Source organism: Procambarus clarkii, chromosome 64, assembly GCF_040958095.1.
Source record: "Procambarus clarkii isolate CNS0578487 chromosome 64, FALCON_Pclarkii_2.0, whole genome shotgun sequence".
In the NCBI taxonomy this organism is placed as follows: Eukaryota; Metazoa; Arthropoda; class Malacostraca; order Decapoda; family Cambaridae; genus Procambarus; species Procambarus clarkii.
In genome coordinates, this window is record NC_091213.1 from 2270954 (window position 1) to 2297157 (window position 26204).

General features: G+C 48.1%; 1 protein-coding gene across 1 annotated transcript in view; it reads left to right on the forward strand.

The window, feature by feature from the left end:
* Nucleotides 1–22732, forward strand: part of LOC123768904 (activating signal cointegrator 1 complex subunit 2) — a 120076-nt gene extending 97344 nt beyond the window's left edge. The window contains 4 exon segments of the mRNA XM_045759692.2: nt 339–473; nt 666–914; nt 8634–8818; nt 22361–22732. Coding sequence (XP_045615648.2) covers nt 339–473; nt 666–914; nt 8634–8818; nt 22361–22476 — 685 coding nt within the window. The 3' untranslated portion in view covers nt 22477–22732.
* Nucleotides 22733–26204: the final 3472 nt, after the last annotated feature.

Here is a 26204-nt window from a genome sequence, read left to right on the forward strand (position 1 = left end):
TAATACCGTATGGCCCGCCTCATGTTTTCATATACGGACAAAGGCACGATTATCCGGGGGACTGACCGGATAGTGTAATTTCTGCAGAAAATTAACCGGGCCCCAACATTTTATCCGACTAAACCTGCTTTAATCCGGTCCCTGTGGCTATTTTGGCCGGATATTGTGATAACTTTATCCGATCGCGATTTTGGCCGTATAAGGGCGTTTTCCGGATGTTTGAATCCCGGATAATCGCGGGGTTACAGTATATCTTTTAGGGTATCTATGTTAAAGAAGCAATGGGATTAAATGAATATATGTGTTTGTTATTCCTGAATGTTTAATGTTTTTTGCAGACGCCCTGGAATTATTGGAGCTGGCCGCTTGAACACTCAAATAGACTATGCATATGCGGATGAATCTCCAGAAGAATCTGATAAAGAGGAGACTAGTAAAGGTGTTGAAGATAAAGAAGACTCGTCTCAGAAAGGGTAAAGGTTTTGTGTTCATGCATCTGTTCTTACATAGATAAAATCATTTGGCAAACATGACTTTCATTCTGGAAACAAATATTTTTATAACAGCTTTTAATTTTAAAGTACATTTATTTTTTTTATTATTTTATTTGTGTAGTTTGAAGTTACATATGTGCCAGTAAATAACTATTATATTTATCCTTACAGCCCTAAAGAACAGGTCAGTGTTAGACCCAAGAGCAAAGGTGGCACAAGAGGCGTACAACGGATATTTTCTAACTCGAGCAGGAGTAAACAACACACGCCGACCCCAGAGAGAGAAAGCAGTGAAGAAGCAGGCAAGGATAGTAACACACCATTCCAAACTGGTTTTAGATCTTTCTGTGAAGATCCAGCCATAATTCGACAAAGAGCTGAGCAGAGGAGACAAGAGAGAGATGCACTTCGTAACAGAGGGTAAGTAGAGTTTCAATTTTCATAGCTTGAAGATTCACTTGTATACTTGAGGGCATTTAGCCTTTGTTAGCCTTCTTAACAAATGTGACCTGACTTAAGCTTTCCTCCTCTTCTTGCTCTTACTCTCCTCTTATTTTTATTTATCCCATTCTTCATTCATCCCATTATTACACTCATCCCATTCATACCTTTCATCCCATTCTTATCTTTCACCTTACTCTTACCTTCTTTTAGGAATTACTGTACCTTATTTTCTTACCAGTTCCTCACCTTATACCTCGCCTCCTTTTCTGGGGAGAGCCCCTTCGGCTTCCCGGAGCTATCCAGGGCGATATGATTATCTCTAACTTTGGCATCAGTCGATGTGGGTGGAGTTCTAGGCCTTCCGGGGACCATGAGCCAGAACGTGGCCTCCTCGGAGAGGCACGAGGAGCAATTGCCTATAGAATGCACATGTGATTTTGGAGCATTCTATATCTGACATCCAGAAAGGTAAGCGCCCCAAGACAAATCCCTGTTCTGGTTAAAAACAACAAAAATAGACAAAAGAGTAGACAGAACTCCCCAAATGAAAAGGAGCAAATGAGCATGATGTAACACGAGCTGCGCTGCATGTCTGCGCAGCCCCCCCTTCCCCGGAAGGGGGAATGGGAAACCCCAGACCCTCACGCTGGCGATCCATTCTGCAGTTCTTTGGCTGATGTGAGGCATCACGGTCGAGTGGCTCCAGCTCCCGATTCTTGTTGTGCTGTGCCTTGGTTCAGTACTGCGGCTCCATTTGGACTGCTCTCCGGTGGTTCATTGCCTGAACCACCAGACCAAGCATCAACAACCCTTGGTCCGGTGGTTCACTGCGGTCCAGTAAACCACTGGACCAGTGCGATCCTTGGCTCTTTGGGGGTTGGTCGCTTCGGGTGACTCGTCTGCTGAGTTCTCGGGGTTTGGCTCTCCTGGCGATTCATATCCGGGGGGTGTCCAACGTCCTGGCAGACGGCCTGTCCCGGTTCATTTCCCTGTCAACGGAATGGACGGTCGATGCCGACTCATTCAGTTGGCTCTGCCAGACGTTCGTGCGCCTGGAGGTGGACCTCTTCACATCGACGTGGTCGAGGCGTCTTCTGGTATACTGTATGTGGCAGGACTGATGGTGTCCCACCTGCATGCTTCGTCTCAATGGCAGTATGAAGTTTCCTGACGGTCCTTCCGTTTCTTTTTCACTCTTCGTCATTGTTCTTCGCTTTCTGTTCGGGTGGTGTTGTCCTTTCTCTCGTGGTTGTTCCAGGACCGTCATCTTATGCTGAATACTGTCACCTCGTATCGTGCGGCACTGGCAGAGCCGCTGCAGCTTGCTTTCAGTGCCGAAGTTGCTTCTGCGCTGTTTCACAAACTGTCTCGAGCGTTGTTTCACCTCTGGCCTGCTCATGCGCCGTCTGAGCCATCCTGGTCTTTGGATAGGATGCTCTCTTATCTCTCTTCTTGGTTTGTTGTGGGCCCTTCAGTTCAGGATTGTTTTTCTAAGGCTCTTTTTCCTGTTGGCATTGGCCTCTGGGGGTCTGGTTAGGAAGCTTCATGCTCTCCTCTGGCACAGGGGTTTCTGCTCTTTCAGTCGTGGTGATAGGTTTGCTTGTCTGCAGCTATCTCCTTCTTTTCTGGCGAAGAACGAGAATGCTGCCTTCTGGAGGGTTCCTTGGGTTGTTGATACTTGGTTGGTCAGGCTGGGGGTGCATCATGTGTTGTGTCCAGTTGTGGCCCTCCACCGTTATTTGTGCGCCACGGCTTCTATTCTGGGGATGCGCTTTGAGTTGATCCGGCTTGCCTTCTTCCCTGTTCGCAGGTACGGGTCACTCAGGTCGTCTGCAGGGTTCTAAGTCTTGCCAGCCTGCGTTCTATCCCTGTACCCATTGACATTTGTAAGTTTGCTGCTTTTGCTGCCGTCTTTGCCCCTATTCTGGTTAAAACAACGAAAATCTCCAAATGAGTGGACAGAACTCCATAAAGAAAAACGAGCAAACAAGCATGACGTCACACGAGCTGTGCCGCATGTCTGCTCAGCTCCCCCTTTGACAAATGTGACCATGGTGTTATTGCACATAAAAAGCGTTCAAAAGGAATTACCGGAAAAATAGGCAGGTGGATCTACAATTTCCTGACTAATAGAACCCAATGTGTAATAGTCAACAAAATAAAATCCGGACCATCAACCGTAAAGAGCTCAGTCCCCCAGGGTACTGTGCTTGCTCCAGTACTTTTTCTCATCCTCATATCGGACATAGACAAGGACACAACCTATAGTACTGTATATCATTCTTTGCAGATGACACTAGGATTTTCATGAGAGTAGACAACATAGAGGACACGGCAAACCTCCAATCAGATGTAAATCAGGTCTTTCTATGGGCTACAGAAAATAACATGGTGTTTAACGAAGATAAGTTTCAGCTCATGCGCTACGGAAAAAATGAAACTATAAAAACGGAAACCACGTACAAAACTCAGGCAAATCATAACATTGAACGGAAAGGCAATGTAAAGGATTTGGGTGTACTGATGTCGGAAGACCTTACATTTAAAGAACACAATAAAGTATGCATCACAACTGCAAGAAAAATGATAGGTTGGTTAATAAAAACCTTTCACGATGATACTTTTCAAGACAATAGTGCTCTCTAGAGTGGAATACTGCTGCACAATGACAGCCCCTTTCAAAGCTGGAGAAATTGCTGACCTGGAGAGTGTGCAGAGATCCTTTACTGCTAGAATCCACTCAGTAAAACATCAAAACTATTGGGACCGACTAAAGAGCCTAAATCTGTATTCTCTTGAAACATCAAAACTATTGGGACCGACTAAAGAGCCTAAATCTGTATTCCCTTGAGCGCAGGCGGGAGAGATACATAATAATTTACACATGGAAAATAATAGAGGGGGCTGGTCCCAAACCTGCACTTAGAAATAACAGCACATGAGACCAGAAGGGATGGCAGGATGTGCAGAATACCCCCGTTGAAAAGCAGAGGTGCAACAGGTACTTTGAGAGAGAACTCTATCAACATCAGAGGCCCGAGACTGTTCAACACGCTTCCACTACACATAAGGGGCATAACTGGCCGACCCCTCACAGTGTTCAAGAGAGAACTTGACAAACATCTCCAAAGGATACCTGATCAACCAGGCTTTGACTCATATGTCAGGCTGCGAGAAGCCGCGTCCAACAGCCTGGTTGACCAGTCCAGCAACGAGGAGGCCTGGTTGACGACCGGGTCGCGGGGTCACTGAGTCCCGGAATCACCTCAAGGTAACCTCAAGGTAACCTCAAGGTAACCCCCCTCCTCGGGAGGGGGAGGGGGAAGGGGGAGCCCCAGACCCTCGCGCTGGCGCTCTACACTTCAGTTCCTCGGCTGATGGGATCATGCATAATCATGTGGCTCCAACTCCAGTCTTCTCTCAGTGCTGTTATTGGTTTCAGTGCTGCTCTTACGGTGGTGTGCGTGTTGGGAGTAATTTCTCAAGTCCTCAGGCTGCATGTGCTTAGGGTCACCTTTCCTGCGTGCCCTGTAAGTACTGCCCTTGGGGCTTGGGGTTCCCTTCCACAAGTCACCTTGGGTCTACCTCTGTTGGCCTTTCGCTGCTTGGCGTTTGGCCGCCCCGAGTGTGTGTGTGTGTGGGGGTGAGGGGGTCTGCCCTTGTTTGCCTTGGGGTAAGTGATAGTTATTGCACTAGTGGGGCCCAGGGTACTGTGTAGCTAGTTTTCACCTTTAACAGCGGCCGGCTTTGTTCTCTTGCGAGGTTTTTTCTTTTATTTTTGCCTGGTGGGGGGGGGGGGGGGTCTGCCTTGTGTTCTCCCTCCCCCTTATCTTAGGGTCATTTGTGTGGTGGCACCCCCTGCTTCACCCCTTGTGAGTGAACACATCCTGTGAGTTCAGTTTTTAGCAGTTTGCTTGGTAGTTTGGGGCGCCGGTTAGCAGTCCCCTGCCTGGGATAACCCTTAGCAGAACCAGTTTAGGGGCCCTGGGAAATCCCTCGGGGGCACTTGGGTCCACTGGGTGAGACCCCTGTGTCCCCTCTCACGTTGTGTGAGTTTGAGGGTTGCTTTGTCCCCTTGTCTCAGCACGACAGTCATGGTTTTTGCCTCAGTCTTGCTGCCTGTTGAGTCGGTGACATATTAGACCCTGAATCCTGTGAGCTTTATTGCTTGTTTGTGGCTCCAATCACACAATCTGTTGATGACATTCTTCGGGTGCAAGCGGCTCCCACGTTGTCGGATAGGTTGTTGCAACGCACTAGTTTGGTTTCTTCCCCGGATGCCCCAAGGCTGCCCCGTTTTGCTACTCAGGACCCGGACATGGGGGTGTTGACCGCGTCGGCCTTGGTTCAGTCCTCGCCCCCTCGTTCTTCCCCCTGCTGTGGTTCATTCGGTCCCCCCACCCACGCTTTGGGGTCGGGGCAGGGTTTCGTGGTTTGAGAATCGGGCAGTTTCAGGGGTTGCCCCTTCCGGGGTTGTGTTGGAGATGTTCAAGTCTGTTCCTCCAGCCGTAGCTCCGGAGGAACATTAGGCCCCCAAGTCAGCCCCTCCCCAACCCCGGGAACCACCATGTCAGGCCCCGGGGGCGAGTCGTCCTCCAAACCCCCGACCTCGCAAGAAAAAGCCGGGGCGGCCGAAATAGCAGGAAGAGAGTGGGCCCAATGGTCAGCCTGCAGTCTCTCCTCGTGCCCTTGACGTTCATAAGTTTGCTGAGCTTGCTGCCATCTTTCGTGGCATGTCTTTGACTGACATTAGGGCACAGGGTTGTTTTGGCGGTTGCGCTGGGTCCTGGCTGCACGCTCCCTCGTGTAAGTTCATGGGCTTAGTCTGGCCTGTGTCGCCTTGGGTCAGCTGTTGCAGCCTGTTGTCCCGAGTTTGTGTTGTGGTGTGAACCCCGACCGCCTCCTGGATGCGTCCCTCTGTTTCATCTTTGGTGAAATAGCTCCGGGGAGCCATAGGGGCTTCCCCCAGAAAACCAATATTGAATGTAATGAAACACCATTTTCTGGGTGAGTCCCGGAGGCTCGCCGGCAACCCTCCCTTCCTACGCCGGCGTTTTTTTTTTTGCATTTTTTTTTTTTTTTTTTTGCATTTTTGATATCCAGCCTCAGAACTGAAGTGTGGATCGCCGACGCGAGGGTCTGGGCTCCCCCTTTCGCTCCCAGGGAAGGTGTAACTGCACAGACATGCGGCACAGCTCTTGTGACTTGTTTGCTCATTTTTCTTTTGGGAGTTCTGTCCACTCGTTTGGCGATTTTCATTATTTTAACCAGAATAGGGGTTTATTTTGTGGCGCTTACCTTTCTGGGGTGCCTGTGGCGGTCAATGGCAGATATAGAATGCCCAAAATCATACGTGGATTTCTATGGGGCATTGCTCCTCGTGCCTCTGTGAGGGGCCAAGATTCTGGTTCGTGGTCCCCGGTAAGCCTAGAACTCCACCCACATCAACTGATGCAAAATAGTTAAGATATCCATATCAGCCTGGATAGGTCCGGGGAGACTCCAGGAATCACTCAGTAAATGGCATTTCATTACATTCAACGCTGTTTTTTTCATTATTTCTGTGCACATTATTAACATTTCGTGGTGCTAAGTGCAGCCCAGTGAACTTAGTGTTCACTGTTGACTGCCTGACAGAACCTGACTCTGTTTTGTGTAACCATTCAGAGAAAGACATCCTATGGAGTGCCAGTTCTTGACTCCCAAAGTATTTGTAAATGTATTTGCAACACGTGTCAGTTTTATGCTCCTGCAAATAGTTTTCCGAACATCATTTGAGCTCCAAATTGTTCCCTTGCATCCAGAAGGGGTGTTTAGTCAACCGTTATTGCTCAAGGTGTTCATATTAATAGTATTAAGTTAGGTTGCATTGTCACCTGGGTTTGTCGGTAAGAGACAATACTGTGCATAGATTTGCCTATGGAACCTCATAGTCAAGACAGTTATCACCATTTCCATGTGTATATACATTTTTGTTTTATGTTTAATAAATTAAATGTTAAGCACAAGGTGCTTTCAGGAAATTCTTTTTCCCCTCGTAATGCAAACTTTGCCGTATCAGTCTCACGAACGGATCCTCCGCCTATACTAACCCTGTCAATAAATTTGATGAACCAAAATCTCTGTTTCCCTGCAGGTTGACATCAGACATAACCTATATCTGGTAGGATCTTTTCAAGATCTTGTGCCTGTTGCTCTAGGATTTTACCTTGTTGGTAGCTGTTATGAGTAGGTGGCATTCCTACCCAGCTGACCTGCACACTTCAGCAGTCCATGTTTAAGATGATCTCTGACACCATTTCAGAGATGTTTACAGTGTTTCATAATTATTAAGTTATACTGTGGGCACAAGCTGCACTGCAGTGCTGAGAGCAGCTGCTGCATGCACACCTCATGGTTGCTTTCTCAATATGGAGGCCCTCACACTCAGGAGAGGTGCTCATGAGTTTTTTCAATATGGTATTTCTTTACTGAAGGCCTGAGGAATTAAATGTGAACCCCATTTGCATTTGCTGAGGAGGCGTGGTCGAGGACTGGGCCTCGGGGATGCTGAGCCCCGAAATCATTGCAAGGTGCAAGGTAAGGTAACCATGTACATGCAGGATTTTATACCTTATGTGGTACAGTACTTTTTTAAATCATCCCTCATTGACTCGCACAGTGGGGTCAGAAATGGTTTATCTTCCCTGATGGACACACATTTGAAAATTTAACCTGCTCCTTTCTTTTTGACTAAGAATGAGATGCCTGATTTTCAGCAGGGTCCTTTCGTAATTGACTCTCGGTTTGTCCAGACGGAGGTTTGTCACACACACGTTGTTTTGTTGTCTTAAGCCTCGGGTTCATGGCCATTCTTGTGATGCCTCTAAGTTTACACGCCTCGTCGTCAGACTTGTCTAAGGCAAATATTTGAACCAAGAGTTTCTTGCAGTGGAACCAGATGTTGACATCTTGTTGTTTGGTGAATATCCCTTGGCCATACTACATTTGTGTTGCTCCTGGGAAGCTGGCCTGGCACTGAGTGCCTCTCTACCTTCAGCCTTCTTCGACCCCAATCTTACCGGAAGTCCTGGCCGTCATTCTGTGTTTGGTTTTCTATTCAGTATGCTACCATTTCACATTTGATGACCACCTCTTTTGAGGCTCTGTTGTAAGATATCATAGGGAGCTATTGAGAGGTGAGGAGGCTTTGCCAGAAATATAGCATTGAATGTTCTACAGTGCCTCCTGGTGTATCACTCAATAGCTTTTTTGTTCATTATACTACTTCCTCATAGAGTTAGGAAAGGTTTTAACAGGTTGTAAATGTGCTTGCTGGCTGACCAAAACCCCATGTTACATGGGCTGTCATCTATTGGCTGGCAAATCTATTTAGATGGTGATTTTGCCAACATAATGATTGTTGGTATTGTTTTTCTAAGGGGTGTTATGGAGCGTTTTCACTTTCTGGTGGATATTTTGCCGGGTTCTGTTGTATGATCTGATCCCCAGGCTGTCCATCACCTCTTCAAGTGGGCTAAATTGTTGTTGTAGCCCCCGGTATGTGCTCATGAGTCGTCGTCTGCGTGTCTTCCACACTTGGTCCACATTGTTGCATCGGAAAGCTACTGAGTGGCCTACCAGAGATAGGCATTTCATTACATTTTATGCTAGATTTGTAATTGAATTTTAACAATTTACATATTCTTTTCTCAGAAACCGAGGAAGAGGTGAGCCGTTCAGAAGAGAGGATAATTTGACAAATGGCACTGATGGAGAGAGGCCTGGCACAAGGCAGAAGTTCTCCCAAGCTTCTAATAGGAACAGTGGAAAAGGTTGGCGCCAGGGTCAGGGTGGTGGTGGTGGTGATGATGACAATAGAGGATATCGTGGAGGCAAATGTAAGTTGAAAGCAAATGAGCATTCTTGTTTCTTAGAATGTTTGTTTATTTATTTGTTATTCTTTGTATGCAGTTTAGTCTTATCATTAGATGATGAGCTTTTTTCTGGGGGGAGCCCTGTTGGCTCCCTGTAGCTATCCAGGCTGAATGGATATGTATAACATTCTGGCATCAGTCAATGTGCACAGAGTTCTTGCCTCCCAGGGACCATGAGCCAGAACTTGGCCCATTCAAGAGAGGTACGAGGAGCAATGGCATGTAGAAACCCATGTGATTGGGAGCATTCTATGTCTGCCAGCAACCGGATCTGGCACCCAGAAAGGTAGGCGCCCCAAAACAAACCCCTATTCTGGTGAAACTATTGATACCAAAAGCCGAATGAGTGGACAGAACTCCCCCAACAAAAATTAGCAAACGAGCACTGACGTCATCACGTCGCTTCACAACCTTACCTCTTCCCGGGAGGGGGAAGGGAAGGGAAGGACCCTGGACCCCCACGCCAGCAATCCACCCTGCAGTTCTCAGGCTGATGTGCTACTGGTGTGGTCTTTTACCTCTGGCTCCAGCGATTTGTCTCGGATTCTGTGCCTTGTGGCGTGGACTGTCTCTACTGGTGGTGTGGGAGCCTGGTGTAATATTCTTCGGTACTCGGGCTGCATGCGCCTAGGGCCACCTTCCCTAGGTGCCCTGTAAGTACTTACTACCATTGGGGCTTGGGTCTACCTTTCACAAGTCACCTCGAGATCTACCCCCGCTGTGTCACTCGGTACTTGGCTGCCCTTGGAGTCAACTGGGGTCTTTGTTGCTTGTGTTTGTCTCTAGGGTAGGGGTAGTTTTTGTCAGTGGAGGGGGCATGGAGGATGGCTCTGCCCAGGGGCCTCTGTTGCGGGTTCCCAGGGTTGTGAGGGGAGCCCACTAGCAGTTCTGGGGCTGTTTGGCGCTGATTGGACTTTGTGCATTCTGGACTTCTTTTTTTTTTCCCCACCTCTCGTGTGCTTTAATTTCCCTACATTTGCTGGCATGATTTCGGCTCTCTTGCGCCAGTTGCGTTTCCATTTCTTTTGTTGGTCATTTTCTTTTTTGTGGGTCGCTTCCCTGCCTGGTCCCCAGGGCTGGCACTGTGGTTTGTTTGTTTACATGTGCTGGGAGTGTGTGCTCACTTTTTAAGGGAGTTTTCTGAGGGGATCCCCTATGGCTCCCTGGAGATATGAGGCTAATGTGTGATATTATTAGACCGGGCATTAGTTATGGAGTTTGACCTACCAAGGACCACGAGCCAGTACCTGGCGCCCGCGAGAGAGGTTTCAGAGAGCAATGGCCCTGGAAAACCCCCCTGTGGTTGGGGGTTTTCCTTATCTGCCATCGACTGGGATTAGGCACCCAGAAAGATAGGCAAAATAAACCTCACATGGTACGAAACTAACAATGAAACCTGAACAGAGAGGCAAAACTCCCTTCAATCCCAAGGAAACAAGCAAACAAGCAAACTCCACTGCTGCGCCGCTCGTCCTCACAGCTCTTCCCTCCCTGAAAGGGAGTCCTGTGAGCACTGTTGCTTGCTGGTGACTCAGTTTACCCAGTCAATGGATGATGATCTTCAGGTACAGGCTGCACAAGCGTTGCATTCTAGGTTTTGTTTGTTGCAACGCGCTAGGTTGGTTGTTCACCCGGATGCCCCGCCGCTGCCCCATTTTGCTTATAAGGGACCTGGACTTGGGGGTGGGGGTCGCTTCGACCCTGGTCCTTCCTCTCCTGTTGTGCGTTCTGGTCCCCCTCCCCTGCTTCCAGCCTCGAAATGTCTGAGGGTTTCGGAGTCGGGGCAGGAGTTAGTTGGTCTTGAGACTCGGGCAGCCTCGGGGGATGCCCCTTCCGGTGTGGCGACAGAGGCATTCGAGTCTCCTCCCCCGGCCAAAGCCTCTGGGTCTGATCAGTGGGCCTCTTTCTATTCGGCTTCTACGGCTGCGCCGGCCTTGTCTAGTGGGATCAGTGCTGGGCAGGAGGACTCGGCCCCAGGTCCTGCTGGAGAGGACTCTGGGGCTGGGGAGGGGCTGACATGGGGTCCTTGGGCCCCACTGGACCCCGCCTGGGTTTTTGTACCCTCTGAGCGGGGCTTACTGTTACAAGGAGTGGGGTTTTCTTTTCCCCCCCCTCTGCGTACGAGTTAGATTTGGTGTCTGCCCCTCCCCTGGTTCGGTTCCGTGTTCCCTCGGGTGCTTAGGTTCCATCTTTCTGGAGGTTTTCGGCTTATCGCATCCAACCTACTGCGGTGCAGGCGGCCTTTGCAGCGAACCTCCTGCGTGACCCGGATTATGCCTCCTCGGCAATGGATCCCTCGGCTTCAGGTTTGGGACTTCGTTCCCTTTCTGGCTCCGTTACGAGGTTCCGGAGTCGTCCTGGCTGGCGGACTGTCCTATCTTTGGTTCGCAGGCTTGGCACTCCTGCCGTTCCCGCACACTTGAGTGGTGGGAGGCTTCGACGGTACTTCAGGTTTTCCTGGGGGGCGACCTTGAGCACCTCAATGAGTGCTTGTTTGCTCCTGCCCTTCCCCGGGATGTTGGTGTCGTTCAGCTCCATGTGCAGGTTCCGTTCCTTTCAGCGGCGCAGGTGGCGGAGGACTTGCGCGCTCGGGGCCTTTTGGTTGCAGCCTTGTGTTTCTTTTCCCTCCTGGAGCTGTCTTCTGACTGGCTCACGGAGGATGTGGAGGCGCTTGGGGCTGTTCCGGGCTCTGGCGTCTTGGCCTCGGTGGCTCACTCGTCAGCTGTCATGCTGAAGCTTTTCGCACTGATCTTGCGGGATGCGGTGGCTCTGTTTTATGCCTCCCGGCTAGCGTGTTTATGCCTCTCGGCAGGCGGTGCTTGCCTCCTCTGTGGAATCTGCTTGGGCTTTGGCTCTTAGGCTTTCATCCCCTTTTTGCCCTCTCTTGTTTGAGGCTTCAGCCGTTACGCAGTTTATTCAGGCTGCTTTGGCTTCTTGCCGTCCTATGTCAGACTTGCTCGTTCTCCGGGGGTCCCGTGGTGGGCCTACCCAGAAGGGTTGTGCCAACTGCTCGGGGTTCCTCTCGTTGTGGTAGGCCACTGGTGTCAGGTTCGGGTTCGGCGCCTTCTTCGGACCCACCTTCGTCTGGTCGGCGCGGTGTTCGCTCTGTGTGAGGTTCTGGGTCTCGTAAGGGGCGCCCTTTTGCGGTTCGCCCCATTGACGGGGCAATGGGGGGAGGCTTGTGCTGTTTGCTCACACCTGGTCCCGCGATTTGTGGGCGTTTTGGGTCGTTTTGCACGGCCTCCAGTGGCGTTGGGTGGCTCCTCTCCCTGCAGGGGGGGTTCGGGGCTGGCAGGGCAGGCTTCTTCCCCTGCGCTCTGTCAGGTCATCTTGGAGTGGGTTCGCTTGGGCGTGGTTGAAACGACGACGTCCCTCAGATGGGTTTCCCGTCTGTTTCCAGTCCCGAAACGGGACTGCGCGGACCTGCGGTTCATTCTGGACTTGTCCCATCTGAACCCCTGGGGTCATTGCCCCTCCTTTCGGATGACCACACTGTCCCAGGTTCGACTCCTGTTGGAGTCAGGGGCTTGGATGGTGTCCCTGGACCTCCGGGGTTCGCTTATTGGCACGTCCCGATTCATCCGGGGTTCAGGGACTGGCTTGGTTTTGTTGTGGGGCCTCATGCTTACCACTTTCGTTGTCTTCCGTTCAGTTTGAACCTGGCACCTTGCGTTTTCACGCGCCTCACGCGGATCGTGGTGGCCCGTCTGTGTCTGTTAGGTGTTCGGGTGTTGGCCTACCTTGACGACTGGCTGGTTTGGGCTCCCAGTCAGTCCGCTTGTCTGCTAGCCAGGGATCTGGTTCTTTCTCAGCTCGCCGGGTTCGGGTTCTTGGTGAACTGGAGGAAGTTCCATCTGGTTCCCTCCCAGGTTCAGACCTGGCTGGGCCTTGTGTGGGACTCTTGGACCGCTTCCTTGTCTCTTCCTCCGGAGTCTCTTCCTCCGGAGTCTCTTCTGCGGTTGCTCGAGGGTCTGTGCGGGAGCCTGAACTTCGCAATGCTGGTCTACCCGCCGGGTCGGGTTTGGCTTCGTCGGCTGTTCTGGTTCCTTCGGGGACGTCCCTTCCGCCTCTCTTGAGATTGCTGGGTTCGGACCCCTAGTGGCTTTGCGTCGGTTGCTGAGTCACCGGCTTCCTCTTCTGGTTTTTCGGGGTTCAGTGTCGTGGCGCCTACCCGAGCCCTCACTCGACGTGTTCATGAACGCGTCGTCTTTCGGCTGGGGCTTTGTGACCAGTGCTCACCAGGCCGGCCAGGGTTGGTGGGGTCCGTCCTTCCGTCGAGCACACAGCACTGTGCGGGAGTTCGCAGCGGTGTGGTTTACTCTTCGGAGGATTCGCGTCGCTCGAGGGTCGGCGATCCGGCTCCATTAGGACTGCTTCCTGGTGGTTCATTGTCTGAACTGGGGGGGTTCGATGCGGTCCTTGGCTCTTTGGCGCTGGTCACTTCGGGTGATTCGTCTGCTGAGTTCTTGGGGTTTGGCTTTCCTGGCAGTTCACGTGCAGGGTGTGTCCAACGTCTTGGCCAACGGCCTGTCTTGTTTCGTTCCCCTCTCCACGGAATGGACGGTCGACACCGCCGCCTTCCGTTGGCTCTGCCAGACGTTCGGCCGCCCCGAGGTGGACCTCTTCGCGTAAGCGTGGTCGTGGCGCCTTTCCCTGTATGTGGTGCCCTTTCCCGACTGCGAGGCCGTCGGGATCAACGCCTTTCGGCAGGACTGGTTGAGGTGGGGGTTCCAGTACCTCTTTCCCCCGGTTCAGCTGTTGCTCCAGGTCCTGACTCGTTTAGAGACTTGTAACACGGGTTTGGGTCCCTCTCTCTTTACTTCCTTCTTTCTTTGCCCTCTACCCGTATTCTTACTTTTATTTCTAAACCAAGGGACTCCAAAACTTTTAACAAAGCCAACTCCACGCCACGTGGTCCTAAGACGATTGACCGACTTAGGATTCTACACCCAGTATGACGTGACCTAAGCTCTGAACAAAACCCTAGAGTCACCTCTGCTGCCACCACCAGACCAGTAATACAAGAGCAATGATCGAGGTCTGGATCGATCACGCTAATTAATCAACCTAGGGGCTTGATCCCCACTATAAACGATGACCTTGAGTGTGGAATGAATTACACGGTAATGATAATTCCGATTCGATGTTAGAATCGGCGCCCAATGCAACTCTGCCTCGTGTGGACCACGTGACCAGGACAAGTATACACATAAAACACATGGAAACAATAAAATGCAAATTAATAACACATTTAATTTATTAAGAGAAAACTAAAACAAAATCTAAATGTGTTCACTCCCTATCACTTTAACACTCCCTACTTGACCTGAATGGCAAATGAGAAGACTATCCCTATAATTTACAATAGCAACTATACCTTGGGCGACCAGCTCTGGGTGTTGTGCTGGTCTTGGGAAGAGGTAAGATGTTGACCTCTTCCCAAGACCAGCACAACACCCAGAGCTGGTCGCCCAAGGTATAGTTGCTATTGTAAATTATAGGGATAGTCTTCTCATTTGCCATTCAGGTCAAGTAGGGAGTGTTAAAGTGATAGGGAGTGAACACATTTAGATTTTGTTTTAGTTTTCTCTTAATAAATTAAATGTGTTATTAATTTGCATTTTATTGTTTCCATGTGTTTTATGTGTATACTTGTCCTGGTCAAAGCCCTCCCCCCACCAGACCCAGTAACCCATACATCAGTTACTTTGGGGATGAGTGACTGTCCAAGAGTCACCCGGCCGACGCCTCACGTCACTAACGAGGTTGTCAGGGCCAGCAAGCTGTCCACATTATAGCAGTCACCGGAGGTGCCATACAGCGCTGGGGTAGCTGTCTCGAGATCACCAATACCCACCTGCTGCGTCATCAAGACTGCAGCCATTCCAGCAGTGTTGGAGGAGAGGTCAAGAAATGGAAAGCGCGTAGCAGTACTCAAGAGTTTCGCCGGAAGATTAACGATTACGTCATCTGAAGTAACAAGAAAGCAGAAGTAAGGCGGTCACAGGTGGAAGGCACGGTTTCCCTACAGAGTACCGGGACTCGCCAATAGAAGGTCGCAAAATTGTCTCCTTTGGCCTAAAGTCGGCGGTACGAGGGTATACACAGTTGGTGTTTACGGCCTAGTAACCTGGTGACATCAAGAAACGCCTGAGATGACGTGAGCAATGATGGAAGACGAGATTCACCTGTTCTGCAAACAAGCAACCCGCCTCTACGACCTTCTGACACCACTCCTGCTAAGAGACACCGTTGGTACATCCAGTCCTGCTCTGCTGTGGTCATCTGCGCCGTCAAGTTTAACATCAAGACTACCGTGTGAACTGTGATTGATATGAAGGCGTGTGGACTGTCGAGAGCAAGATTAATGGCCGAAGTAACAGTATTCTACAGCTGTCACTTGGCACTCCGCTCTACTACACTCTGTCGTCATTCAGGAGTACTGGATGGGAGTACAAGAGGACCAGGTATTGATGTCTACACATGGGGAGAAGCAAGATCGACACCGTCATCGTCAGCGACTACATTCAGCATCCAGCAGCATCGATTTTTTTTTCGATTACTCAATATGAACAATTGATACAAAACAACAAAGTTGGCTCTGAACATCTGTGTAAAGAACATCTGGACACTTTTGTTTAAATGTTGAAAAACAGAGGTAGAATTACAATATTTTTTAAATGTTGAAAAACAGATTTAAAATAATAATTCTGGTATAATATATGAATTTTACTCTATAAATTGGTCAGTAATCAAAATCGAAGCCCCTGTGTAATTGTCTCAGCCCAGAACAAACGGTTATGGAAAATTATGTTGTGCTATTTTTTTCAGAATGTTTGAACACAGGAGAGGCGGACCAATATAAACATTGACACTTCTAGTGAGTGAGAACACTTGGCTGTACAGTCAGCTGAAACCTGTGATATAGTATAGGAATTTTTTTTTATATTTTTAGATACATGTAATAAACGTTAGGTGTGTTCCTTAGCATGTCAAGGTTGACATTGATGGGGAGTGGGTAGTACACGGATGTGAACTTGATAGTTCCGTAGTACGCTCCCGGATGACTGAAAGTTCAGTCTGATGATATTACTTTAATGTTTATGTTTGAGCACGGTGTGGCCGGCTCTAGAGGACACATGGACTTGGCTAGTGAAGAGCCAAGAGAGTTTAATAGCTAGTTTTGGATGGTAGAGTAGGGACATGTTATTTAGCTATGTCAGTAAGGATAGGATGTATGTTTCCTGATATTAGAGGATTGCTGTCAGTTGACAGCTGAGAAATTTATGAAATATGAACATGTTCATTATGATGTTGGACTATTATTTGTCAAATTCTATTAGTTAGGTTAGCTTTTGTTTGTGGCATGAGTTGAATTGTGGGTTTGGATACTAAACCTCGTGAATTTTAACAAATTAACAAGGTTTACTAAGTGCTTGTGCGGGGGGGTTGTAACAAACTAGGCTGTTGTAAGAATTATCCAGAGTGGTTTATCGACAAAAGAGAATGGGAAGCTGAGCCGCATGGTGACCTGACCCCCAGGGGGATTCGCGGTGGAAATAACCGACGCGTTGTTCATAGCTGCGTATAATGAATCATCCTATAGTATTCAGTAAATTAGAGAAAATTAGCCTTTATTCATTTTGCATTAAAATTGTATTGTATAATAGTACTGGATACAATATCAAGAGTATTCTAATTATTGAGTTTAAGTCACCATCAGTGACGTCACGAATCGGATCTAACTTTTAAGGCGGAGTGACCGGCGGTCATAGGTCAGCAGGGTTGACATGTCTAATATTTCTCAAAGTTTTAATAACCATTTTTGTGATCGGGAACAGCTCTGCCGTTAGATGTTTGTAATTTAATTCAGTAAAATAATTCAACCAGTCTGGATCAATTAAGTACAACAGAGGTTAATTGTTATAACTTAAACCTTGCTAGTAACTGGGTAGGACTTTGACGGACTAGGCGGAAGGATACAATACTCTGTCTGGGGTAGTCCAGACAAGGAAAAAATCAGTGTGGTCACGGAAGCAGCTAGGAGAGGTCAAACATCTTACCTCTCCCCAAGAACAGGCCCAACACCTAGAACTGTGGTCGCCCAAGGTATAGTTGCTATTGTTAAGTATAGAAATAGTCTCATTTGCCACTCAGGTCAAGTAGGGAGTGTTAAATTGATAGGGAGTGAACATATTTAGATTTTGTTTTAGTTTTCGTTTAATAAATTAAATTTGTTATTAATTTGCATTTTATTGTTTCCATGTGTTTTCTGTGTATACTTGTCCTGGTCACGTGGTCCACACGAGGCAGAGTTGCATTGGGCGCCGATTCTAACATCGAATCGGAATTATCATTACCGTGTAATTTATTCCACACTCAAGGTCATCGTTTATAGTGGGGATCAAGCCCCTAGGTTGATTAATTAGCGTGATCGATCCAGACCTCGATCATTGCTCTTGTATTACTGGTCTGGTGGTGGCAGCAGAGGTGACTCTAGGGTTTTGTTCAGAGCTTAGGTCACGTCATACTGGGTGTAGAATCCTAAGTCGGTCAATCGTCTTAGGACCACGTGGCGTGGAGTTGGCTTTGGTAAAAGTTTTGGAGTCCCTTGGTTTAGAAATAAAAGTAAGAATACGGGTAGAGGGAGTAGAAAGAAGGAAGTAAAGAGAGAAACCCGTACCCGTGTTACAGACTTACCAGGGGAGAGTTGTCTTCTTGGCCTCTTGGTGGCCGGCCCAGCCATGGTTTCAGGCGCTGCTTGCTCGGTGTCCAAACCCGGAGGATTTTCCGCAGCTCCACCTCTTCCAACGAATCGGCCCAGTACGTCACGTGGCTGGTTCGATCTTCTCCTCGAGTCTTCGCGTATGGTATTTTTGACTCGAGTTTATCATCATCTCTATGGTGATCAGGTGGCTTCCTTATTGTCCCACCTGCGGGCTTCGTCTCGGCGGCAGTATGAGGTTTCCTGGCGGTCCTTCCGGTTCTTCTTATGTCTTGTCGTTATACTTCCCTTTCGGTTAAGGTTGTGTTGTCCTTTCTCTCTTGGTTGTTCCAGGACCGCCATCTTATGCCTAACACTGTCGCCTCGTATCATGCGGCGCTGGCGAAGCCGCTTCAGCTTGCTTTCGGCATTGATGTCACGTCTGCGCCGTTTCGCAAGCTGTCTCGGGGGTTGTTTCACCTCCGGCCTGCTCGTGCGCCACCTGAGCCATCCTGGTCTTTGGACAGAGTGCTCTCTTTTCTATCTTCTCGTTTTGCTGTGGCCCCCCTCGGTTCTGGATTGTTTTTCGAAGGCTCTTTTTCCTGTTGGCATTGGCCTCTGGGGGTCGGGTGGGTGAGCTTCATGCTCTCCTCCGGCGCAGAGGTTTCTGCTCCTTCGGTCGGGGTGATAGTTTTGTTCGTCTGCAGCCTTCTCCTTCTTTTCTGATGAAGAATGAGACTGCTGCGGTCCGGAGGGGCCCTTGGGTTGTTGATGCTTGGTTGGTTTGGCCGGGGGTGCATCATGTTTTGTGTCCGGTTGCGGCTCTTTGCCATTATTTGCGCGCCACGGCTTCTGTGTCCGTGGATGCGCTGTGGGTTGATCCGGTTTCCCTTCTTCCCTGTTCGAGGGTGCGGGTCTTCCAAGTCGTCTGCAGGATTATTAAGGCTAGCCAGTCTGCGATCTATCCCCGTGCCCATGACGTCCGTAAGTTTGTGACTCTTGCCGCAGTCTTTGGCAATATGTCCTGGGCTGACATTCGGGCGCAGGGATTTTGGCGGTCGAACAGGGTCCTGGCTGCTCGTTACCTTGTAAACATTCCTGGGCCCGGTCGGGCCTGTGTTGCTTTGGGTCGGCGGATGCAGCCAGTTGTCTCGACTTCGGGTTGAGGAGTGAGCAGCAACCACCTCCTGGGTAAGTCCCTATTCTTTCCTCTGTGGGTAGTTAGCTCTGGGAGCCATTGGGGCTCCCCCAGAAAACCAGCGTTGAATGTAATGAAACACTATTTCCTGGGTGAGTCCTGGAGGCTCCCTGGCATCCCTCCCTCCTTCTGGTCGGCGTGTTGTTCGCGAGTTTTTGACATCCAGCCTCAGAACTGGGGTGTGGATCGCCGGCGTAGTGGGTCTGGGGCTCCCCCTTCCCCCTCCCGGGGAGGGGGGGCTGCGCAGACAGCGGTGCGACGACGAATGACGTCATACTAGTTTGCTCGTTTTTGTTTGGAGAGTTCTATCCACTCGTTCGGCTTTTGGTTTAAATTTTCACCAGAATAGGGGTTTGTTTTGGGATGGCTACCTTTCTGGGTGCCTAACCCGGTCGATGGCAGACATAGAATGCTTCCAATCACACGGGGGTTTCTATAGGCCATTGCTCCCCTTGCCTCTCTGAGGGGGCCAGGTTCTGGCTCGTGGTCCCCAGTAGGCCCATACGAACTCCGTACACATGACTGATGCCAAAGTCTGACATACGCATATCAGCCTGGTAAGCTCCAGGGAGCCTCCGGGACTCACCCAGAATATGGCTTTCATTACATTCAACGCTGGTTTTTTCGCATTGGTTGAAGCTTAGCTTCCGAACTTGTGCTAGGCAGCCGGCGCGGTGAGGTCCGGGGGGGCCCCCTCCCGCTCTCAGGGAGGGCTGCAGAGACGAGCGGCACGGCAGTAAAGTGTGATGTATGTTTGTTTACTCGTTTCCTTGGGATTGTAGGGTTTCTACCTCTGTTCGTTTTTTTTGTTTTAGTTTCTTACCATGTGGGGTTTGTATTGTTATGCCTACCTTTCTCGGTGCCTAACCCCAGTCGATGGCAGATTAGGAAAACCCCCAACCATAAGAGGGTTTTGCAGGGCCATTGCTCCCTGAAACCTCTCTGAAGAGGCCAGGTTCTGGCGCTGGTCCCTGGTAGGTCTGAACTCCATAGCTAATGTCCCGGTCTAATATAAAGTACATTAGCCCAATAAGCTCCAGGGAGCCTCCGGGGCTCACCCAGAAAATGGCATTTCATTACATTCAACGCTGGTTTTCTGGGGGAGCCCCAATGGCTCCCGGAGCTAACTACCCGTTCCATGGTGGTAGTTCTAACTACCACCATGGTAGGTGGTAGTTAGAACTAGTAGTTCTGGTAGTAGAACTGGTAGTTCCATGGTGGTAGCTAACTTAGTTCCATGGTGCTTTTCTTCCGTTGCTCGATGTGTTCACGTCTACCTTGGCCCTGGGATTGTTTGGCCTCCCATGGGTTGTTTGATAGGTTCTCTCCATCAGGTTTGCTGTAAGAGTTTGCTGTGGTGTGACAAGTCCTGCAAAGGATTTGTCTTCCTCTGAAGTCTGTTCTCCAACTCCTTTCTCAATGCTCTCCAGTTATTCATTGTCTGAATCACCAGAGGTCACTTCGGTTCTTCCCTCTTTGGGGCTGAACTCTGCACCTCAGCTACTAAATTCTTCAGGTTTGGTTCATCACGTGTTTCATGTGTTGTGTCCAATGTTCTCATGAATGGGATGTGGGTTTTTTCTATTCCATTTCCATTGAATGAACTTTGGATGACATATCCTTCTGTTGGCTCTGAAATATTTGGCTGCCTCGAGTTGACCTCTTTGAGATATCTTTGAACCTGCCACATCTTCTGGCAGATAGGCATCATTATTTGTCCTGGGCAATGTCTTTGTTGTTTCTGGTTGCCTGCTGGTTTCATGAATTCCTTAAATAGCTCCGTTCCCTGATTGCAAAGCTTTTACAGAAAATATCTTTTGGGTGGACTGATTGAAGTGGTGGTTTCTCTCTTTCCAGCTGTTGTCCAAGATGGACTTTGTAATGAGCAGGGTGATTCTTCTGGCTCCACGGTGGCTGGCTTAGCCTTGGTTTGTGTCACTTCTGGTCTGTTGTCCGAACTTAGGCATTTTTTCATGGCTCGGCCTTTTTCTGCAGATTGACTTAGAAGCGTACCTATCTGGTACAACTTTCTCCGCTGATCTATGCATCTGAACTTTTTAATGCAAGTCTATCAACATTTGTATGGTTAATAGATGGCTGAGTTGTTGTTATCCCATTTGTGTCTTTTTTTTTCTGTGACATTAATAAATTTCTTGGCACTCTCTTTCACCTCTTTGTCTCTCTTCATTGTGTTTCCTCTTTGTTTCAGTGGTTTTGTTCTTCTTGTGTTGGTTGTTTGTCAATCGGCATCTTATACCTAGTACTGTTGCCTCTTATTGTTTAGCCCTGGTAGACCTGCTTTTGTTGGCGTTAAGCGTCGATGTTACCTCGGCACTGTTTTGCCAATTGTCTCGTGACTTCCTTCATCTCTGATCAGCTCGGAGCTGTCTTAGTCTCTCAATACGGTGTTGGTGTTTTTTCCTTTCCTAAGTTGCCCCTTCAGTCTATGATATCTTTTTAAGGCTGTTTTTGGAGGGTTTGTAGTTTTGCTAGAGTCCTCAAGGGGTTGTTGCATTCAAACCAAAAGCTGAATCATCAGACAGTTGAGTCTGATGATTCCCGTCTGGGACTCTACCATGTCTTCTGGGTGATAAGCATTATTGTTATTTGTTCTGGGTAGTATATTGGTAATTTCTAGTTACATGTGGGTATCCCGAATTCATCCCCCGTTTTGAAAGTCCGCTGTCGTATTTTCTTTGGTAGCAGAGTGGGTGGCCTTACTTCGACTCCTGCTTTGGCACTGGGACCTTGCCTCTTGCTTGGGTTTGGCTCTTTCATTACTCAGGCACTCATGGGCTTTGTGATTGCATTGGAGTTTAGGGCAGCACATATTTGTCTCGCTTCACCCAGGTTTCATCCTTGTTAATACCAGGCTGTATGCCCAGTTGGTCCTGGGCTGAGTGCTCTTGTTGTTCTTGGACTGTTAGTCTGGATGTCCCCATGTTATGTACCCTGACTTTCTTGTGTCTGTGCACTCAAATGGTCACATAGTTGTGTGCTTGAATGTTGCCAGTGCTGTGCACTCAAACATTCCCAGGCTACACACTAGAATGATCCTGGGTTGCATGCCTGGCTATGCCTGGGTTGCATGCTAGACCTTCCTGTGCTGCATGCCTGGCATTATCCTGGCTCGATGCCCTGCTGTTTCTGGTCTTGGGTGCATCAAGGTTACGGTGTTTAAACAATGTCATCTATCATTTGCCTTGTTACTAGGGAGTACCAAATTGTTTGTGGTGCATATGCCATCTGGTGTGGCATATTTTTTAGCTTTGGGTTTATGCCCCAAGCTCCCATCACCTTATAGAGAGTGCCATATTTTGGACCTGGCTCCTAGTAGGCAAGGATGTATTTCAGAGACCTGGTGCACCTCCCTAAAACATGCCTAAACCAGTGAGTAAGTCAGAGAGCTATTGAAGACCCCACTGGTAAAGATCATTTCATTTAATTAAATTAATATTATTATGGCCCAGTGCTAGATGTCCAGAAATGGAGTCTTGTATAGAATGTACATCATATTGTAATGCAACTCGCATAAAGAATGAAATCTTGTTTGATAAATATATATTAGATGTCAAGATGTTTAAATTGTGCTCATAATTTCCAGATCAAGAAGACACGAATCACGGGAAAGCACAAAGTCAACAGTATCGTCACAAGATGATGCACAAGAATGAACATAAACGGCATGGGGCTCAGACCAAGTTTAACAAAAACAGTTAAGGTTGATGCTGTCTATTCAGCTGGTATATTCTGAAAATTTTCTTCTACATGCAGATAGCTCAACCTTTGAGTCTGCTGCTGTTGTTACCAACTTATTATCTTCCAAAGATAATTGATTTTTTTACAAAAATGTTTATATTACTTTCTCTTGATAAAGTATATTTATTGGCCAATGACTGGCTTCTGTTTTGCTGAGGAATGACTTTGAAATAGATTGTGATAAAGCTATGTAAAATGAATAAAATTTGTTGCTTAATGTAATTTTTTTCTATGCATCTTTATAGAATCCATCACTTCTTACAACATTATTCAATTGATAAGAACTGGAAGATATCCCTACAAGTGTCATTTTGCTTCCAGTATGTATAGAAATCGGCGAATGTCAGTGTGATTTTGTCCAATATTCCAGATAACATTTCCATTTCAACAGAATTTATGACCAAATTGGAAATGGGATATATTTCTATATATTATATTTGTCTACATATTATATTTTTAAATGAAGTACCTGTAAATATAAAAGTGATGCAAATGGTTGCAGGTGTGACTAGGCACCCAAGAGAAGAACTTGTCTAGATTAGGTGGACAGATTCTGCTTATCTCTCTTTTTTTTTTTTTTTTTTTTAACAAAAAATTAGGCTTTTCTGGCATAACCCCATGTGGCTTCCTGAAAATACTACCCTGATACACTGGCATATTACCTTGGTACTCAGTTGTGAAGTTCTTATTGACCTACTGGGAACCATGAGCCAGAACATGGCGCCATCGGAGATGTGCAGGGAGTGGTGGCACTATGAAAACCTTTTATGCAAAGTTATTCGTGTAGCTACCACCAAGGACAGGCACCCAGAAAGTTATCGAAACAAAGCAGACTACTGCATGGTTAGAAATAACACCTCAGTTTCAAAACTAAAAAAAAAAAAATCACCCCAACAATGTAAACAGATTAAAATTTCATGAAACTAGCGTGAACTAGTTTGTTCCACCTTTTTCTCTTGTTTGGGGAGAGGAGGGAGGCAGGCTGAGTCAGCCAACTGCTCCACCACCAATTCTTATACTGATGTAGACAGTGCTGGTCGCCCCTTGATCACTTTGACTCGCGGTGTCTACTGTGTTGCAGGTGTTTCTGGTGGGTATGTTTGAGTTCCTCAATGCATGCCCCTTTGCTCCAGCCCTTTCCCATGATGTGGGTCAGTTGCAGCTGCATGCTCATATTACCAAGCTGTCTGGTTGCATTGGATGCAGACGACCTTCATGCGCTCTCTCACCTGACTTCTGTCGTATATTTCTCGAGCCTCCGAGAACTTCATTTTGATTGGCTCTCAGAGGACGTGGGGATGCTCGGTGAGGCTTATCTTTGTGGGGGTTTTGGTCTCTGCTGCTATACGTTGTTAGCCCTCAAGCTGTATGCTTTGATCCACCGGGAGGTGGTTTCTTTGTTTTTCACCTCGCGTCTTGTGCATCGGCAAGCCATGCTGGTCCAGTCTTTAGACTCGGTGTGGGGCCTGTCTCTCACTTCTACTTCTCCCTTTGCTTAGCTTTTGTTTCCTGAGGGCGTGGTTTCTCAGTTTTTGTCGGTTGCAGTCACTGCTTGACAGCCTGGGGCAGACTTTTTGTTTCTCGGTGGTCATTCTCACCTTCCCCAACAGTTTGGTTGACTCAGGACATTGCCTGCTGTTGGTCAAGGTAGGTCCTCCATCGTACAAGTTACCGGGTCGGATGTACGTCCTTAGGCCTTGTCCTCTTTGTCTTGGCGGTGCTGTGATCGCTCTGCTCGAAAGGCTGGCTTTCAAGGTTCACTCCAGGCCTTTCGCAGGTTGCCCCTTTAACGAGGAGGTAGGTGGGGAGAGGCTAGCTTGGTTTGCCACTTCTTGGTCTCGCACTTTGTGGGATTTTGGGTTGCTTCTTGCAGCCTGTGATGATGATGGTCAGTCCCGCCTCCTTATGTGGGTTCGGGGCAGGCCTCCTTCTCCTCTTGCTGTCATTGGGTCATTTTGGAGTGGGTAGCTTCAGGCGTGGTCAAAATGACTGTCTACACACTTTAGTGGGTTTCCACCTGTTTCCAGTCCCAAAACGGGATTCTTTGGATCTCTGGTTCATTCTCGACTTGTCTGGGTTGAACCAGTTCATCTTGTGCTTTTGGATGACCACAGTGTGGCAGGTCCTTCCCCTTCTCAAGCCAGCTGCTTGGGTGATATCTCTGGACCTCCAGTACACATTGTCACGTTCCTATCCATCCGAGATTCAGGGATTGGTTAGGTTTTGTCGTGGGGCGTCAGGCAACCAGCTTTTGGGTTCTCCCCTTTGGGCTGAATCTGGCACCTCGTGCATTTAACCACTGCAGTGTGCAGACTGCCTTGTGGAGTTATGTCGAGGGTGCGCAGAGCACATTGTGCCGGTTTTAGGTATAGGGAACGATTCAAAACTTCTACGGGTACACGAGGCTCACATCCTGCAGTCTCAGGATGCATGTAAACAGACACCATTTTTTGTTTAAATCGTGGGTAACATTCCCGGGTGTGAGGGCCTTAGTACTAAGTGAGCTCATGCTGCTGGTGCACGCAGCATGAGCTAACAGCACTGCTGTTTAGCTGGTGACCACAGCATCGCCAAAAAATGTCAAAATATATATTTAACTGTTATTATTTAGCAATGATAGTACAGTATTACAGAAGGCCCCTGACTGTGATAAAAATGATCAGGATTCTGATAATAGCAAGATTGTGGTGATAATTAGAACTGCGTAGTATGGTGGGAGGAGTAATCTTGGTGAGGGAGGGAGGTAGCATCGTCTGCTGACTATGTGGCAACCTGTTATTGTTTGGACTGACCATACCAGCTTAGTGGTTCGTTATGGTGAACACAAATGTAGATATGTACTTATATATAACTTTAGTATGTGTGTATATATAGTGTAATAACAGCAAAAGGAGTATGTTGGGAGGAGAAATAGTGCCGAGTGAGGTGCTGGTGAAGGACGGAGGGAAGTGGCGTCTTTTGGCTGGTCTGTGTCAGCCACTCTTGTTGTTTGGACTCACAATACCAACTTAGTGGTTTGTTATGTGAACACATGTAGATTCGTATATACAATGTGTGTGTATATAGTCTAAAACAGCAAAAACACTGTTTGATCGTAAAATATAATATACATGTCACATATATGAGCCCCATTATTTTGAGCATAGTGATGTTCCACACATTGGTTATCAATCTTGAGAGGTTATCTTCAGATGTTTTATGGGCTTAGCGTCCCCAAGGCCTGATCCTCGACCAGGTCTCCTTTTTGTTACACCCCCCCCCCAGGAAACAGCCCGTAGCAGCTGTCTAACTCCCAGGTACCTATTTACTGCTAGGTAACAGGGGCTTCAGGGTGAAAGAAACTAATGCTCATTTGTTTCCTCCTCCACCGGGGATCGAACCCGGAACCTCAGGACTACGAATCCTGAAGCGCTGTCCACTCAGCTGTCAGGCCCCATTGAACTATATAAATACCACAAATTACACACACTTTTGAATAATATTATGGCAAAGAAACAGAGAAGAAATGAATGAGAAACATCAATATAATTGTGAAAAATTATATTTGTAGCAATTGCCGCCCCACGGGGTGGCGGGGTCAAGTGACCCCGAGCTCTTCATCGCTCAGCACCCATAATTTGCTCAAATTCTTGGCTCCATCACAGATAAAGTATGTCACATACAATATTTTATTTTAGTTTCCCATGATC